Here is a 17,291-nt window from a genome sequence, read left to right as displayed (position 1 = left end):
ACAAATGATTTATAGTCACCATTTTGTACTAAGCATTCTGGCTTTTCCCTTATTGGTAAATACTTTACAGCCAAAGCATTTTCATGTTTCAGAAATACCTTTGCTAAAATGGCTTAACACAACTCAAATTGCTTTAGATCAAAGCAAATTTAAATAAAATGTCCCTCTGTTTCTTTACAGGAGGTAAAAAAAGCTCTGTATGTCTGGTGCCTATATTCCTGTTCTTTCACATTAGAGCTGTAAGTCTCCTCTTTCAGGTCACGTCTTCCACATAAAAGTGCTAAACTAATGCCGCTTAATGACAAATTAATGTCCATGAATAAAAAATACACCTCTAATAGCATAGAGTAATTTGCCATTACAATATCATCATTGGACATGCCCCTGGTTTAATACGATGTATTTAATTCATAACTTAATGAGTGATATATAAAAAGAGAGAGATGAACCCTGCAATTACATTTATGTGAGTCTGTCACCTTATTTGTAAAACCTTAGAGTCATTTACATTCAAATTAGAACAAATGAGTGATTTCACAAAGTGCAGTGATAAATGACCATTGCTGCACAAGACAGAACTGTATTTCCTGTGAAAACATTAACAGTTTCCTATTATTTGTTAAAAATTACAATGCATATTGCCCAGTGTTGTGTGAATAATGACTTTTTTACTGATTAGGTCAGAAGACTAATACAGAGTAAAAATAAATAATTTTTCTTTTCATTTTTTCTGATTTTTAGCTTCAATTTATCTGCTCAAACTGTTACGGACTCACACTGCCACCTGCTGCCCACGCCTGGGGAGGAAGGGCCCCGACTGCCTTATTGCAGCTCCCGTACAGCCATCCAGCCTTTCGGGTTTCATTTCTTGCAATCAAACCAATTTTCATGCCAGACTGATATGTAGGCATGCTGCTGAGGACACCACCAGATAAGGGTAGCTGCGCTACCCAATTACAAATAAGGCCATTTTTTGGGTTTGTGCATCTAAACTGCCTCAATTGGTAAGGAGAATTAAAAGGTAAAGACATTGCAGGGCAGGGGGGATAGCGGGGAACATAAACCATCAGTATTGATCTGATGGTAATAAAATCAAAGACGAATTTTGTACACTAAGCATTCTGGGATTCATCAGCCTCTGTTTACAGCTTTATAAAAATACTAGAAAGATTCCAGAAGGAGGAATCTTTCAGTGGCTGAGGGACAGAAAGGTCAGGTAAGGAGGTGATATTGGCGAGAAAGACAATATGAGAAGGGCAGGGAGGGGAACAGCGAAGCAATGTAGCTTCGTTGTTCCTATTTAAAACACACAGCAAAACTGCTCTCCCTTCCTGATAGAAACTGCAAAGAGAAGGAAGACGTAGTAGTATCTGCCTCTTCCCAGCTTGTGACATCTCCTGCAACTCTGACGCAGAAAACTGGCAATGTGTATCCATACAACTAGCTAGACAGCTCGGCAGCTTTAATCTTGCCAGCAATAGTAAACCTAAACACTCTAGCATTGTTTTTCATACATCCATCAGCAGTTCCAATTCAGCTGTGCCAACTATTACCTCATTAGGAAAAGCAGAACACACATACACGAAGCCAGCAGGTTCCTGACCACAGTTGCACCACTTGCTCAGTTAACACCCCAGGAGCAGAATATCTACTATCACTTCACAGCTAAATAGAAGCAAATGGATTACAGTTAGAATGGGATTCAAATTGACTAAGTATACCATTTTTACTTTCCTTACTGACACCAGCTGAAAAAATGAGGAAAACCACCATCATTTTATTCCTGAGTCCCATTCTAAATTGGGATCCTCAGTAGTGCATTCACATTTCACATATATAAATTTGTATCTTTCTCTTGTATCTGTATGTTAAAAAGAGAGAGGAGTTAAACTCCCGAAGTTATTTTTGAGCTTTGTACAAGAACTTTCCTAATAACTGTCAATAGCTCAATGACTCAACTGCTGACAAAACACGCTCCTTCAAAAAACAGCAGGCTAGCACAGCAACAACTGGTTGCATAACACTGAAAACAAGTGAAATGCAAGATGACATTACTTCTGTCTACATTATGTTCTTGGTATGGGAAGGTCACTGTTTCTACCATGGGATAAAGCCGGTATACTCAAGTTTGATGGTGGTGGCTTTATAAAACACCACTCTAATTCTGGCGGAGAGGGGAGGTGGAGAGCGTGCATCCACGTACTTAGATTAAAAACTCAGTATTAGTTAAAAAAAGGCAAGCATTGGTTGCTGGATGACCTTTAGATTTTTTTTTCACCAATTTAATTTGCTCTATATCAAAAACCCAGGAGCTAAAATCCCAACTGAGGCGGGGCTTCTAGCAATACAAAGGTGATGCTCTCAATCTCTGGTGTAAGAATTAAATCATCTCTGAAGGAGTGTATCTTAGTGAAAGTTGGGATTGTGTTGTTGGCACCATTCTGAACAAAGAAGTCTGTTTTAAGAAAAATAAATAGCTTTGAAACTCTGGCCCCACCACATATGTAAACCATGTACACTTCTTTTAATTCCACAGGCAGATTCATCTGTAGCTTCTTCCTTTTAAAAAAAAGTAGCATATTTCAATCTATAAACACATTGAAATAGTTTCAAATTAGTAGAAGAAAAGATCCAGATCATTAGGTGTTCATACACCATGGAAAAAAAAAAGTTTTATAAACCTAAATTGACTATTATAGTAGAAGGTTGAAAATCGAATGCCTCTACCCAAGACAATTTGCTGGCTTCAATTATTACCAAGAATCATCCCAGGAAGTCTTATTTTATCATTTGAGAGTTGATTAATCTAATTTTTGCCTTCCAGGCCTGATCCTGCTCACTGTCTGCTTTTGTATACAAGAATCCAGAGCATACAGTACAGAGGGGACTCCAAGAAAACTCCAATTGACTGCTGCTGTACGGTACTGTCTTTTGTCAGGCTCATTTTAATCACTCACCTAAAATGTTCTTTTTTGCTTAAATTAGCCCTCTTTAAAGATGCTATGACCAACATCAGCAGCAAGTGGGCAGATATACCTGTGGAGTAGTTCTATCCACCGTAATGAAGTTTCTAAAAGGTAATCTAAATCTATCATTTAGCAGGGAACTTAATGCAGTTAAAACTACAGGAAAATTGGCATCAAACTGAACTTCCCTTGACACAAAAACATTTATGGTCCCAAGAACAAATTTTAGGCAGTCAGGGGAACTTTAATAGCAATCAGGCCATGCTCATGTCTACTATACTCGCTGCTGCTAACTACTGTGAGAATAGGAAGTGATTTCTAGTATTGAGTACAAGGACAGTCAGCAACCACCACTTCCAATAAGGCTATATTGAAATTATGCATCTGCCCAACCAATAAACATAACATAAATGATATCCCAGACTCATAAAACTTAATTTGTTCTTCACAAGATGTGCCTGATCTGGCAGCAGAAAGTTAAAGGGGTAAAGGCTAACAATCACACCATGTCCTGCCTCTCAGAAACGAGTGGGTTGCTTTGGACAGTTCTGCAACTTCTAAATCCCTCACTCACACCTGTCACCCTATTACCTTGAATGTAACTCAGGAGGTATGTAGAACTCCAGTGAAAACAATAATACTGGACTTTAGAAAATACAGAAAAATCACTTAGCTTTAAGATTTCAAATATGGACAGCCTTACACCCCAGGTCTCTGAATGCCAGTGGAAATCAACCTCTGGTTTAAAAACTGATTACTAAAGCTATACTCAGATAATATTGAGTTGATGTTGATCAGTAGAAGGAAATGCCATTGAAAAGTCATATTCTCAATAACATTCCCTCCTTATTAAGATTCTTTGATTGCTGAAATAATTTGCAGTTTGTGGCTCTCTTTAGTACTGAATACACAAACAGCTGAGGAAAGAGACAAAACTTCTTACATCTACAATCAACTCAGACATATTTATGAATCATTTCTATGTTCTGAATAAATCTTTTAACACATTTATTCTCTTGCATAAGAATAAACTTGTCATGTACCCTTCAGAAAAACATTTACAAGCTACAAAGTGCAAAATAGGTCATCACAAACACACTTCCTAACACCACATTCTCTACCGCTCCATTTAAGTTGTCCTTTCTCAGATCTCCATCACATTCAAAGTCTTCACCTAGCTTTCTCTTGCCTTCTCCAATGTCACAGTAGGACAATTATGGTCCACTGGAACTCTAAAGGCTAAAACTTTTAAAAGGGAAACAAGACATTCAGATAACCCATTCCCACTATATTTCAGCAAAGTCTACCTGTTGGTTGCAGCTCTCTGTGTTAGCCTCCTTTGAAAAAACTCAGCCAAAACTGACAATCAGAGCTGGAAAAGGAACTCAGGAAACAAGAATCTTAGAGAACTGGATGTGCACTCTGCAAGAAAATGTAAGGATGGACCTTAGTGCAATTCAAGGTACACAAAGCTCAAGTCTTCAGCTTAGCTTTCCCACACTTATGTGGCAGCAATACAATCACGTTGCCTTACCGTTTGTTTAGGTTGAGACCGATGTGTGAAATTTCAAGCCTTGCTTGAATGTTTAAAGTAGCTGAGAATTATGCAGACAACGTGATCGGAGATAATGAATATGTATGTATCTCAAATAAGATACATCAGCATGCTTCAAAAAAGTCCCCGTCTACAAATGAAGCTAAAACCAAAACTCCATACAGTAAAAGCCGGGGAACAATCATAACTCAAGATATGACACTGCTGAGGCCAGCGGGGGGGGAAGTCTGCAAAACGCAAAGCTGGAATTAAGACCTAAAGTAAGGAATGCTTGGGCGTTTCTCTTGTTTGCAAGTAGAGAAAATATGATCTACAATTCTTTTAAAATAAAAATTAGTAAATTATCAAACCAAAATGAGAATGAGTTTTCCAATAAGAAAATGGAATCAACATTAGATGCTACAGAACATTTGATAATGTTAAGTTTATACATGATAAAATGCATTAGTAAACTAGCAATGTTGTCAGAAACCTCCATTGTGTCATGCTACCATAAACATCTTAGAGATGGATATTACCTAATTGGGGGTGGGGGGAAAGAATGTTCCTCTCCTTTTCTCTCTCTTTCCTTTGATCAAAAGCTCTTCAAAAAAATGCCATAATCATGATTCAAACAATTTGGCACAGAAATCTTTTTGAGATTTACCAACAAATTGAAGTGCTCTAAGCTGGTTGGTCTGGAAGAAAGAGGATCTGTCTTACAGTCAAAATAACATCTTGTTTGTTTACTGTGAGACAACTAGGAGGAAATTCCTTAAAGATCAGTAAATATAAAAGTCAGCGCTGGCTGGAAGTGAATCTGCCCCAGCGCACTGCAGATCATCTTCAATGAATTAGATCAGTACAGTCTTCTTTGAAACGTCACAGACTACAAACATGCCTTGGAACAGATATGTGTATGGGCCACTCCAATTGCATTTGTAGCAAAAAAAAAAATTCTTATTGAAATCCATGGAATAATTACAGGCCCCAGAAAAAAGTATCAAGAAGAGATGACACTGTCTTGAGCTCAAAAAAACTGACAAGCTGGAACATCTAGAGAAAGAGAAGAGCTGGAACAAGTTTTAACAATAAGAGCAGCACTCTTATACAGGAAAAGTCTGGTCCAATCCAAAGAATTAAAGAAAATCCTAACAAGTTAAAACTGTGTCATCATTACACAACAATAACGACAGCTAGATCTCACATACTATATTTCCTGAATTTATGCTAACTAAGCTAAGTTCATGATATGTGAACAGCTCCTAACAGCAAGAAAGAAATTCACTAGTACAGTAAATGAAGACCTCTGCAGCACCTGAACTCATCAGAAAGAAAAGAAAGGGCTAGCATTATTCTCTTCCCAGCATCTGTATCATAGCATGTGGGGTGACAAGACAACCCAGTTACGAACTACAGCAAGGATCAGTGGCTTTAAGGAAGACTTCTTTAACTACTTTATTTTTAGACAGTACTAAAAATAAAGCAAGAGACATTTTAAAAATCACCCAATAGTATGTAGAACACAATCAGATATTTGATATAATTAATTTGGACCCTGAAAGATATCACAGCCTTTATGTACAGTACCTTGTTGACTTCTGCTAAAAAGGCTTACACAACTACTCAAGGTTGATTACTTGCACAGTGTGGTGGGTTGACCCTGGCTGAGGGCCAGGTGCCCACCAGAGCCGCTCTATCACTCCCCTCCTTCTCTAGACAGGGGAGAAAAAGTATAACAAAAGCTCGTGGGTCGAGATAAGGACAGGGAGAGATCACTCACTAATTATCGTCACGAGCAAAACAGACCGAACTTAGAGACGGAATTCATCTTATTTATTACTAAGCAAAACAGAGTAGAGGAATGAGAAATAAAATCAAATCTTAAAAACACCTCCCCCCACCCCTCCCATCTTCCCGGGCTCAACTTCACTCCTGGCTTCAACCTCTGCCCCCCCCAGCGGCACAGGGGGATGGGGAATGGGGGTTACGGTCAGTGCATCATGCGGTGTTTCTGCCGCTTCTTCATTCCCAGGGGGAGGACTCATCTCAACATTCCCCTGCTCCAGCATGGAGTCCCTCTCACGGGAGACAGTCCTTCATGAACTGCTCCAGCGTGGGTCTCTTCCACGGGGTGCAGACCTTCAGGAGCAGACTGCTCCAGCGTGGGGTCCCCCACGGGGTCACAAGTCCTGCCAGCAAACCTGCTCTGGCGTGGGCTCCTCTCTCCACAGATCCACAGGTCCTGCCAGGAGCTTGCTCCAGCGCGGGCTTCCCACGGGGCCACAGCCTCCTTCAGGTGTCTCCACCTGCTCCGGCGTGGGGTCCTCCACGGGCTGCAGGTGGAATCTCTACACCCCCTCATCCTTCCTCCATGGGCTGCAGGGGAATCTCTGCTCCGGCACCTGGAGCACCTCCTCCCCCCTCCTTCTGCACTGACCTTGGTGTCTGCAGAGTTTCTTACATCTTCTCACTCCTCTCTCTGGCTGCAAAAGCTCTCTCTAGCTGTTCTTCTCTTTCTTAAATATGTTATCACAGAGGCCCTGATTGGCTTTGGCCTTGGCCAGCGGCGGATCTGTCTTGGAGCCGGCTGGCATTGGCTCTATCAGACACAGGGGAAGCTTCTAGCAGCTTCTCACAGAAGCCACCCCTGTAGCCCCCCCCGCTACCAAAACCTTGCCACCCAAACTCGACACAACAGACTGCAACTCTACAGAATAAACAAGACAGAAACTCGTACTGTGATCTATTCAGACTACAAATCTGTCTACAGATATGCCTTGTTGGGGTCAACCTGGTAAAAAAAAAATACCATAAAAAGAGTAAAATACAATTTAGAGCCTGACATGATGTAAGCTACAGTCATCCCACAGATGCCCAATGCAGATTCAAAACCGTACAATGAGACCCTGATTCAAAAATACTTCATGGAACTACCACTGCTCTCTGTCTTTCAACACATGCTGTCCCTCTTATTCCCTACCCTTCATTCCCTACCTCCATCATTGTAAACCTGGACACTGAGTCACCACTTCCTCTTCATTTTTACACTAGTGCAGCTCCATTTACCCTACCTTGGCATGCTAGTCAGAATACAACAGAGCTCTTTCACATCATTTGAGTAACCACATATTCATCATCCCCTCCAGAGAATTTTTACTGGTCTGCTAATTACAGAGTAATTTGGCAGCAATGTGTGCTCACTCCAGGGCTGGGCTTTTTTGGGGGGTGAGGGGCACTGTGTTTTCAGGGGTTGATTTTTTTTGTTTTGGGTTTTTGTTTGTTGGGTATTTTTTTAATTTATTAGCAGTCTGTTTCTACATACTTGACTGTGCTTGTACATCAAGGATGAGATCCAAAGCACTGATAATTCTACAGTTGTCTTTCCACTGCAGTGACGTCAGGACTAAAAGTATTAAGATGGTGCTGAGGGAAAAAGCTATGAATACCAGAGGCTACTCACCATAGGTCATGGAAGAAGCCAGTACAAGGACTTACGCTGGGCACGTACCTGCTCCTTTCCTACAGTCCTCTCGTGTCCCTACTTCACCAGTACTACAATACCCAGCTTCTTCCCTACTCTTTAATATTTCCCCCAGTTTGTTTGCTGCAATGGGATCTTTGGTTCAATTTCTGACAAAGGCAGAGCATGTAAGCAGCAAAGACAAAGACATGCTCACACTGACTGACTTGTTAGGGGGGCATTAAATACACTGTATGACTAGCAATGTTAGACTTGTATCTTCTTTCTCATTACAGTAACCCCTTCCCATGCCTGCCTGACAACTGGTAGGCCAAATGGTTTTGTTGCTCATTTGGCATCTCACATTTCTTATTTCTCAAATCAACCATCTTTCCCATTACCTTCCATATCTATTTTCTCAGAAAACTTAAATGCCTCCTTACATTCCTGACAAGAAACTGACACAAATTGCAGTAGTCTACCAGCTCCTTTAAACTTCTAATCAATTTATAATGCACAAATTAATAACCTTATTGTCTGAAAATACATTTTGAAGGCTTCCCTAAGGCTAACACTCAAAGAACAGATTCCTTCTCCATAAGACACAGAACCTTCAAGTACATTCTGAGGATCTTAACGTGAGATCCTGCATGCCTACGTTATTCAGTAGCCCAGTGTGCTCCCAAGCACACTCAGACTGTTCAAAGGCAGTTATGCTGTTGGAAGGCAAGTGCATATGGAGAGGACTGTGCTGACGTGCATTTCCATGCCCAACTATCGCACAGATACAGCCAATGCACCCTATTTCAGAAACAATACTGAAAAACTACAAAGAAAAGGAAACAGATCTGCAGAATTGCTATTGTCATTTTTTTTTTAATAAGGCTTTCCATAGATACACCTCAAAGCTATGTACTTGCTACCATTGTGAGCCATCTCCTATACAAACCAAGCACAAAAAAATTATTTTACTGGATTCAGATTTTTTGCTTTATAATGACAGCTCTAATGCTGATAATATTATCAGCATTGTGGGCACAGGGCCAGTTAAGAATAAGGTGCCACTGTAATAAGCCCTACTCCTTCAGTGACAGGTAGTAGTGCCCCAGAATATGCATCAATATTCTGTTGTGAACACTTATGCATCTGAATGCTTCACAATACTCAGGATTGCAACAGGGAAATATTAAATATATTTGGTAAACTGAGGCAGCAGAAAGCAAATTCTCTCATAAAGGAGGGAATCAAACTCCCGTATGCTGATTCTAATCAGTGGACCATCCTTGTTTTCAGGACTGAAATGGAAAAAATGGCTGGGAGGAGAAAGCACCTACCACAAACTGATACCCAAGTTACACTCAAAATTCAGGTCTCCTGAAATCCAGTTTATTGCCATTTAAGTTACACTGGGTATTGTACTAATACTCTCCTACTGAAATTAGGCTTGAAATAAAAGTTTACCAAACAGGAATAGCTGATAATCAGGCAGAGAAGCCTCACCTGAATGAGATAGTGAGAACATAAACTGAGAAGCTCCAGCAGCTGCAAATGACTCCCAGCTGCTAGGACATCCTGTATCACCCCTGGTTCCAAGAGGATCTGTAAACAAGAAAATGAAAGATTTGTCATGTAGAACTCAGAGCACTTGTAGAAAATACTACAGGCCCTTGTTATTTCAGACACTTAACATAAAGAACAGAAAGGAGACAATTAAGCATATAGAGTAATCTTTCCAGGATGGGGACACAGTTTTTAAAGTTCACCTGCATTGCCCAAAGGATTTTTAAGCAGATATTCCTGTGAGAATCCATAAGCCACATTACCCCCTAAATCCTCTAAAACTAAATGCATGTTATTTATTTAAAAAGAAGACTTCAAAATAATAGAACCTCTTGCTGTTATCCATATACCTGGCTGCTTCTATATATACTGATGAGTCAAGGCCAACAGAATTGACTCAGAAGTCTCCAGTATTAATATTATTCATGCTTGTAAAAAAATATACAGGTTAGGAACACCCTTCCCATTCTGCATGCTACCACTTCATAATTTTCCTAATCACTGTCTTCATTTTACAGAAGAAGGCTGTGAAGGCACAGAGTGAGCATGCTGCTGGGGAAGTGCCAGAAAGGGCTTAGAAACCAATACTGATTATCCTGTCACTCGCTCACATGAAACTCCTACTTATTTCAATTAAAATGACACACAGGCAGCAGCCAGGATAATTGGGCCTCAGCTCCTAGCCTGCTGTCTTGGGGTCAGCTTGTTAAAGCATCTCTTTTAGGACACAAAAAAGTCTTTTGGAGTACAGACACTGGTCAACTTCTTATCAGCAATCACATTACAAACTATCCAAACTAATATTATTTACATATAAGTGATGCGGCATCCAACAAAAATCAGAAATGCATGAGAAAAATTGTTTTTTCAAATATACTCAGTTTATTCAGAGTTTTACCCTTGTTGTATTTCCCCTGCCAACTTTGGTTTCACGCCACATGAGGTCAGTCTCTCACTGCTCCACAGGGAAGTAAAGCTTTTTTTCAGATCCTTATTCTTCTGCCCACACAATTCAGTTTTATCTCACAGCATCATTTATATGTCTCAAATGCAGTGGAATAAGGAGGATGGCAAACAAAAAGACAGACACTCACTGCACATTTTGCAGTTAAAATGTTTTTGAGGGAAATGAAAAAAAATATATATGCATTTCTTCATGCAAAACCACAAATTATCTCCATCATAATGGCTCTATTAGGAACAGGAGAGAAGGGGATTGATTCTTGTTTATATCAAGAACTCATTTGTATTGAGTTCTGTCAGTGTACAACATGCTTAAAGCTTGTGCAAATCACTATATATAGTCATACTAGGTTTTAAGTCAACATTTATACAGTGTGTAAATTACATATAGAGTTCTTTATCTAGCCAGAAAGACATATAAGGATCTTAATATAAATGAGAATCAGGCCCAGCGCAATCCAGGTTTGTGGCTGGTGCTAATGAGGTTGCTGTGCATGACAAGAGTTAGTTCAACATAAAGCTAGAAAGAATTTCAGTTACAAAATTATCTCCAAAAGGTATATTAAAAAAAAAAAAAAAAAAAAAAAGCAGCCCTTTCTAATATTATCAAGTGAGAACTCAAGGTCAGATTGACAAAACAAGCTGTTTTACACCTTGCAGTGTGTCTTATTCAGGCACCATTTACACTGAGGAAGTCGTTATCTGATGTCATATTACTTTCTAAGCGCCAGCCACCAGCTTAGCATTGTTAAAGATACAATATGAAGAGAACCAGAATGCTAAGCAGATTACTACCTTGTAGGCATAGACAAACTATATTTAACTGTGATAATATTAATGTATTTTAAAGCTACAGCAATCCATTTACAAATAATACTAGTAGTATTATGAGATGAGAAGTAGGACAAGAGGCAAGGAGGGTGACCGGTTACTACAAAGAGGTGATTTGCACAAAGTCAGCAGCAAAGGTTTATTTCAAGGTGGTAGACATATTTCTTACATGTTTTTCCATTTCTTACAGCTTTCCTATAGCATGCAAGATTTTTTCTGCTGAGATAACCTATTTACCTTTGTGTTTCCCAAGGTAACTGAGGAAAGTCTATTTTGTCTCTTCCCTAGACTTGGCCTTAAATGGAACTATCTGAATTCTTATTCAATACTCATTTGGATATAGGCAAAAATACTAATTCATCTATGCTAAATGTTCACCATCAGCAAACTGCATGCTGGGGAAACCCACAAGAAAAAGAAAACAATAAGTAAAGAAGGAAGAAAATATTGCAAGCCTTCCTTCTACTACCCTTTCCCTTTTGCTGAAACTGGGGTAATTCACAATTATTCCATGCCTCTTAGCTTCTGTACATTAATACAATTACTTGATTTTTATTAATTACGAACATAGCTGTTTATATGCTATATACGCCATCCAGCTGAACCTTAGCTGTAAATGCACATGAATACCACCATATGCACACCACAAATACAGTGACTGACTCTCCTCTCTAACTGAAAATAATAGCTCTGAGGTCTTCAGAGTGATAATTAAGGAGAGGGAAACTAAGATCTACTTTGGATTCACACCATCAAAATTCATCACAAAATATTAGTGTGAAAACTAAAGAGAAGCTTAATCATTTTCTCTACTCCATCCTCAATCCAAGGATTACGAGGCATAATTATCAGGGTAGAAACCTGGAGTGATTTGGAACCATCATCTAAAGACAAACTTTGCAATCTTCACCAGCGAAGGATGTGCCTTTGTATTACACATCTCAAAGCTGATATCTGTGCTTTTTTATATTAAGATTAATTAGAAGCAATTCAGGTATTGCACCTGGCTGCATCTTACAATCAGTCCTCTATTCAACCCTTATTTCTGAGGGTTAATTTTCATTATGCTCTCAACTTTTCTCTGGCCAGTGATGCTACCCAAGAAAATCAGCTTAACCACCTTCTCCCTGTATGCAACAGGCAGATCTTGCAGCTAGCCTGAGCAACTTACTTTTTCAAGCCACTAGGTCTGATGTACTATTTGTTTTCAAACTGATCTGCTTTGTCAAGTTCTTTTTCTCCTCCCCCACAATGACTGTGTTTTCCAACAGCAATCCTGTTCTTAATGCAGCCGTTCTACCCTCCATCATCCCACAAACTCTTCAGAGAGTATGCACTAAATCCAGTTCACCCCCCCTTGCAGTCAGATCCATAGGCCATGGGATAGAAATGATGCAAAATTTGGTGTTTCTTTGCAACAAAATGCTGAGTTCACCAGATCCAGAAAGGCAGATTACACAATTTCTTAAATCCACATTTCTTAGATATACAATTTAAATTTACATGGAAATGTATCCATTGATGCTTTGTTGATATACTGAGGAAAGCTGCTCTGCAAATGCAAGATATAGGAACTTTCTTAAATTAAACCTGAGCTTCTAAAACACAATTCTGAAGCAGAAAAGGGAATTCTATAATCAGCCCTATGGTTACAGACACAGAAGGCCCTGAACACCCCCCTGCACATCTACCCTTTGGGCAGCAGTCTAAAACTGGGATTCATTCCCTCTTTCCCCAAGATTTCCCTCTTCCTTTCCCAACTGACCCTGCATCCTCTCCAACCCAGTACATCTTAGGGCTCTGAGTAAGCTTGAACAAGATTAACTGGGATCACACATCTTGCCCCTCTCTTCAAATGGTTTTCTTTGGGAGAGTTCTTGGCAATGCAGAGCAACTAGCAGCTATGAGTTCTAGGGCTAGAAGCAGTATATGAACCATCATCCTTTCTCACGGACAACTACTCATGCCTCACCTCCACACTGCCCAGACTGAGAACATCCTCCTACTCTTTTAATGCCTCCTGTCCCCTACAACCAACAAATCAGTACAGGCCAACAAAAAAACCCTGTATGGTTGTATCAAAGAGGGCAGTAATGGACAAAAGAGAGCGAGGAAGAAACTCCTTAAACTGTCCTTCCTAACAAAGGAACTTAAAGCCTAAGGGAGAAGGTAAGGTCCAGATTAACTATCACCTCTATGGAGTCTCACGAGGTTTATATCTAGAAAGAATAACTACATAATCCAATCTATTCCCTGTATATTGTAGGTCATTATATTTCATCCAGGCATTTTTAAAGACACTAAACTAAAGCTACTTTAGGCCCAAGGAGGCTAAACTGTGTGCCCAAAGATTGAGCATGCACTTCTACTACCTTCATTTCAGCTATTAATTTATACCCTTGTATTTCCTTTTCATCTCCATACAGCTGTTTGTGGACCCATAGAAGAAGTGAGGTGGTGGCACAATACACATTAAAATAAACCAGAATTATGCTACAATAGTATGGAAATATGTAATGTCATGTTGGGAAAATCTAGAAAGTAAACCATATGGAATTTAACACAGAAAACAGGAAACAAAAATAATCCCAAGATTCTTGCCAGTCTGATGCAAAAGAAAATTTCTTCTTGACTCTACTTGTAGTGATCAGCATTTCGAAAAAGACAGGCATCTAACAAAAGTACCACTTGTTTTTCCCCTCTGGAGACCATTCTGTGTGCTTCAGAGCAATCAAAAGAAGTAACTTTTCTTTTAGAGCAATTTAGACTGCATTTCACTCACAACTAGTTAGCCCTTCTGCCTGTCTCCCTGTTCATTCGTGCTTCAGCTGAATTCTGAGCTCCTTGCATGTTGAGAAGTACTGCTTTTAAAAAGTACAAGTGGGGGAAGAATGTTCTAGTTCCCTGCAGGCAACTGCCCAAAGCCCAGGCACATAATTTTTGATAGTACTCGTTACAAAACCCAGATGTCACATTAGCCAATGCCAGAAGGAATCATGACCAGCATTTCTCTGATAAATGCCATAATATTTTTTTTGCAGAAAACTAAATGAAAATCTGTGTTAAATGCACAACATATAAATCATATCTCCAGTTGGAAGGGATCCATAAGTATAATCGAGTCCCAACTCCCAGCTCCTCACAGGACAACCTAAAACTAAACCGTATGACTAAGTGTGTTGTCCAGACACTCCTTGAACTCTGACAGGCTTTGTGCCATGACCACTTCCCTGGGGAGCCTGTTCCAGTGACTGACCACCCTCTCACTGAAGAACCTTTTCCTAATGTTAAATCTGAACTTCCCTGATGCAGCTTCATACACCATTACGAAGTAAGTACCATTACTATAAGTAAGTAAAACCCATTATTATAAGTAAGACTCCAAGCAAATTCATGATTTTTTTGGGAAGATGTTTCATTACTTTGGTTACTTTCAGCTTTATAAAAGCAGTCTTGTCCATTGCTTGATACCTATCGAGAGCAAATAACACGAAACATTTAATTTTCTCTGCAATAAACTGCATAACCTGAGTTCATTAATCTCTGTATTATTCTAAGCCTTCTGGGCAATCTGTAGCTGAACTGTGAACCTAACACGTAGCAGCTGTAACCTAGTGCTAGGCACAGAAACAAGATTATCCTCCTGATAGAAGTAAAAAAGGAAGTGTCCAAAACTAAGTATCAAATTTGTATTTTTGGCTTTGAAGTTGCCAAGTTAAACTGAAAAATGATATTAAGTATTTACAGTAAGACATAGTCCTGCCATAAGCAGTTTTCCAGGTCCTTGGCATGTTGTCCCTGGGGGAAAAATGAACGAGAATAGTTGAAGTCATTTTTGTTAGGGACACCAGGCAGTTTAACCGAACCCTATGATTCATTTTAATCAAAAGGCAACCAGTGGAACTGCCACGCACAGGATGCAGGAGGTTGCTTACCCAAGAAAATCAACCATCAAGTACAGCTTTGCAATACACCTCATCTGCAAGTGGGCTAGAAAGGTTTAACAGAATAAGAGGTGCTAAGATATTGAGAGCTGTCTGCCCCCGGTCTTAACTGAAAATAGCAGATGAAATACTGGTTGATCACTAGAAAAACTGTCACCATCAAACAAGTGGGAGGGGGAGTTGATGAGAGATGAAAACCAAGATTCTATGAAGAAATCAAAGCAATTATCAGGAGAAATAGTTGCACTTACAAATATTTATTTCTATTATTTCTTTACTACCTGAGAAGGCCTTTCACTTATATTTTTTGTTAAAAAAAAAAAACCTAAGCTGAAGCATTTAACCAAAACAACCCTAACAAAACCCACAATTTCACAAAGGAGCTGTAAGATAATACTTTAAAGTAACCATAGGTTTGTGTGCACGAATTTGAGAAATCACCATCACTCCTATAAGTTCATGAAGCCTGTTCGGTAAAATGGTAATACCTGTTACAGGATGATATATTTTTAAACTAACTGAATAGAAGACAAAGTTAGTAAATAAAGGCAGTAGTTAAATAGGATTCACATTGATAATGCATTAAAGTAATATTGAGAGCAACCCAAGCAGATGAAATAATATATCTGAAAATACCAGGAAGTTCTAGATTTGTAACTAGAATAATATACTGATATCACCTTTAATAAAGACTCCTGCTATGTTAGCATTTTGTAAGTAAAAGAAAATCTGTTAAATATGCTAAGAAACAGAAAAAGTTTAAAGCCTATTTTCGAATCATTGTAAATGCAACTTCATATCTGACTTTCAAGAAAAGGAAACATTTCAACATTCTTTTCATAGGCAGGGTGTAAGGCTGTGTTAATCATGGGCTAAGAAGATACCACAGGACAACTTAACTCAAAATTAACTTTTGGAGAAAGACCTGAACTGAAAACATGTCTTATAATAGGGCTGCCTCACTGCTTCTTTCTTTTCAGCTTTGGTAATTTAGAATAATTTTATAACTTTAAGACGACAACTTAATTTCTATTAATACAGAAACAAAATATTATGGTTTAGAAAAAGAAGAGACACCAGCCACTTAGGAAAACAGGACTTGGTCAGGAGAACTTTGTATTAAGCCCTATTAAAGCTGCTGGTTTGCTGTACATTCTTTGGAAAGTTATTTTCTTCCAAAATAATTTCCTGTCTATGATGCAACAAAGTAAGGACAGCGATTACTTGCTTTTGTAATGTGTTTTGAGGTTCTCAAACAAAATTCTATCTAAATGCAAAGTACTTCTATTACCATAGACTAAAGACATACGATAGAACATAATTACAAAGAAGAAAGATCCAAGTCAGCGAAGCATTTCAGTATATGTGGGACTCCAACTGTGTATTTGTATTTTTGTTGAATTATCATCTACTACAAATTAAATCCATTGTTCTTGCACAATTCTTTCTTGAAATTATACTGCAGTGCCTGTCAGCAGATTCAAATTATGGTATCATTTATATTTTAGATATGTATATGAGATCAACATAAATGATGTAGTTTGCTGGACCTAAATTTGAGGAGGAATGTAAGAGCCTCATTTAAAATAAGGAGCCTCAAAATTTCAGTTCAAATCACTTATTCATTCCCATAGCACTTATAGAACCTATTTTCAGCACTTAAACTTTTCAAATGCCCAAAGGTTTTCATAAAATCATAGAATGGTTTGGGTTGGAAAGGGCCTTGAAGATCACCTAGTTCCAAATGCCCTGCCATGGGTAGGGACACCTTCCACCAGACCAGGTTGCCCAAAGCCCCATCCAACTTGGCTTTGAACACTTCCAGGGAGGGGGCATCCACAACCTCTCTGGGCAACCTGTGCCAGTGCCTCACCACCCTCACAGTAAAGAATTTCTTCCTTATATCTAATTTAAATCTACCCTCCTTCAGCTTAAGGCCATGACTCCTTGACCCTTCACTACATGCCTTTGTAAACAGTCCCTCTCCAGCTTTCTTGGAGGCCCCCTTTAGGTACTGGAAGGCTGCTACA

General features: G+C 39.1%; 1 protein-coding gene across 7 annotated transcripts in view; it reads right to left on the bottom strand.

The window, feature by feature from the left end:
• The window catches only part of KLHL32 (kelch like family member 32), a 130,673-nt gene that overhangs the window by 51,620 nt on the left and 61,762 nt on the right, over positions 1 to 17,291 (bottom strand). For all 7 annotated transcript variants that reach the window (XR_012834473.1, XM_075747760.1, XM_075747758.1 and 4 more), the window contains one exon: positions 9,464 to 9,562. Coding sequence is in view for 6 of the 7 variants with exons in the window: in XM_075747760.1 (XP_075603875.1) it covers positions 9,464 to 9,562 (99 nt within the window). In the remaining variant the exon portion in view is untranslated. The remainder of the gene's footprint in view (positions 1 to 9,463; positions 9,563 to 17,291) is intronic.

The sequence above is a fragment of the Balearica regulorum genome, chromosome 3 (genome assembly GCF_011004875.1).
Source record: "Balearica regulorum gibbericeps isolate bBalReg1 chromosome 3, bBalReg1.pri, whole genome shotgun sequence".
Lineage (NCBI taxonomy): Eukaryota > Metazoa > Chordata > Aves > Gruiformes > Gruidae > Balearica > Balearica regulorum.
This window is presented reverse-complemented; position numbering and strand designations above follow the sequence as displayed.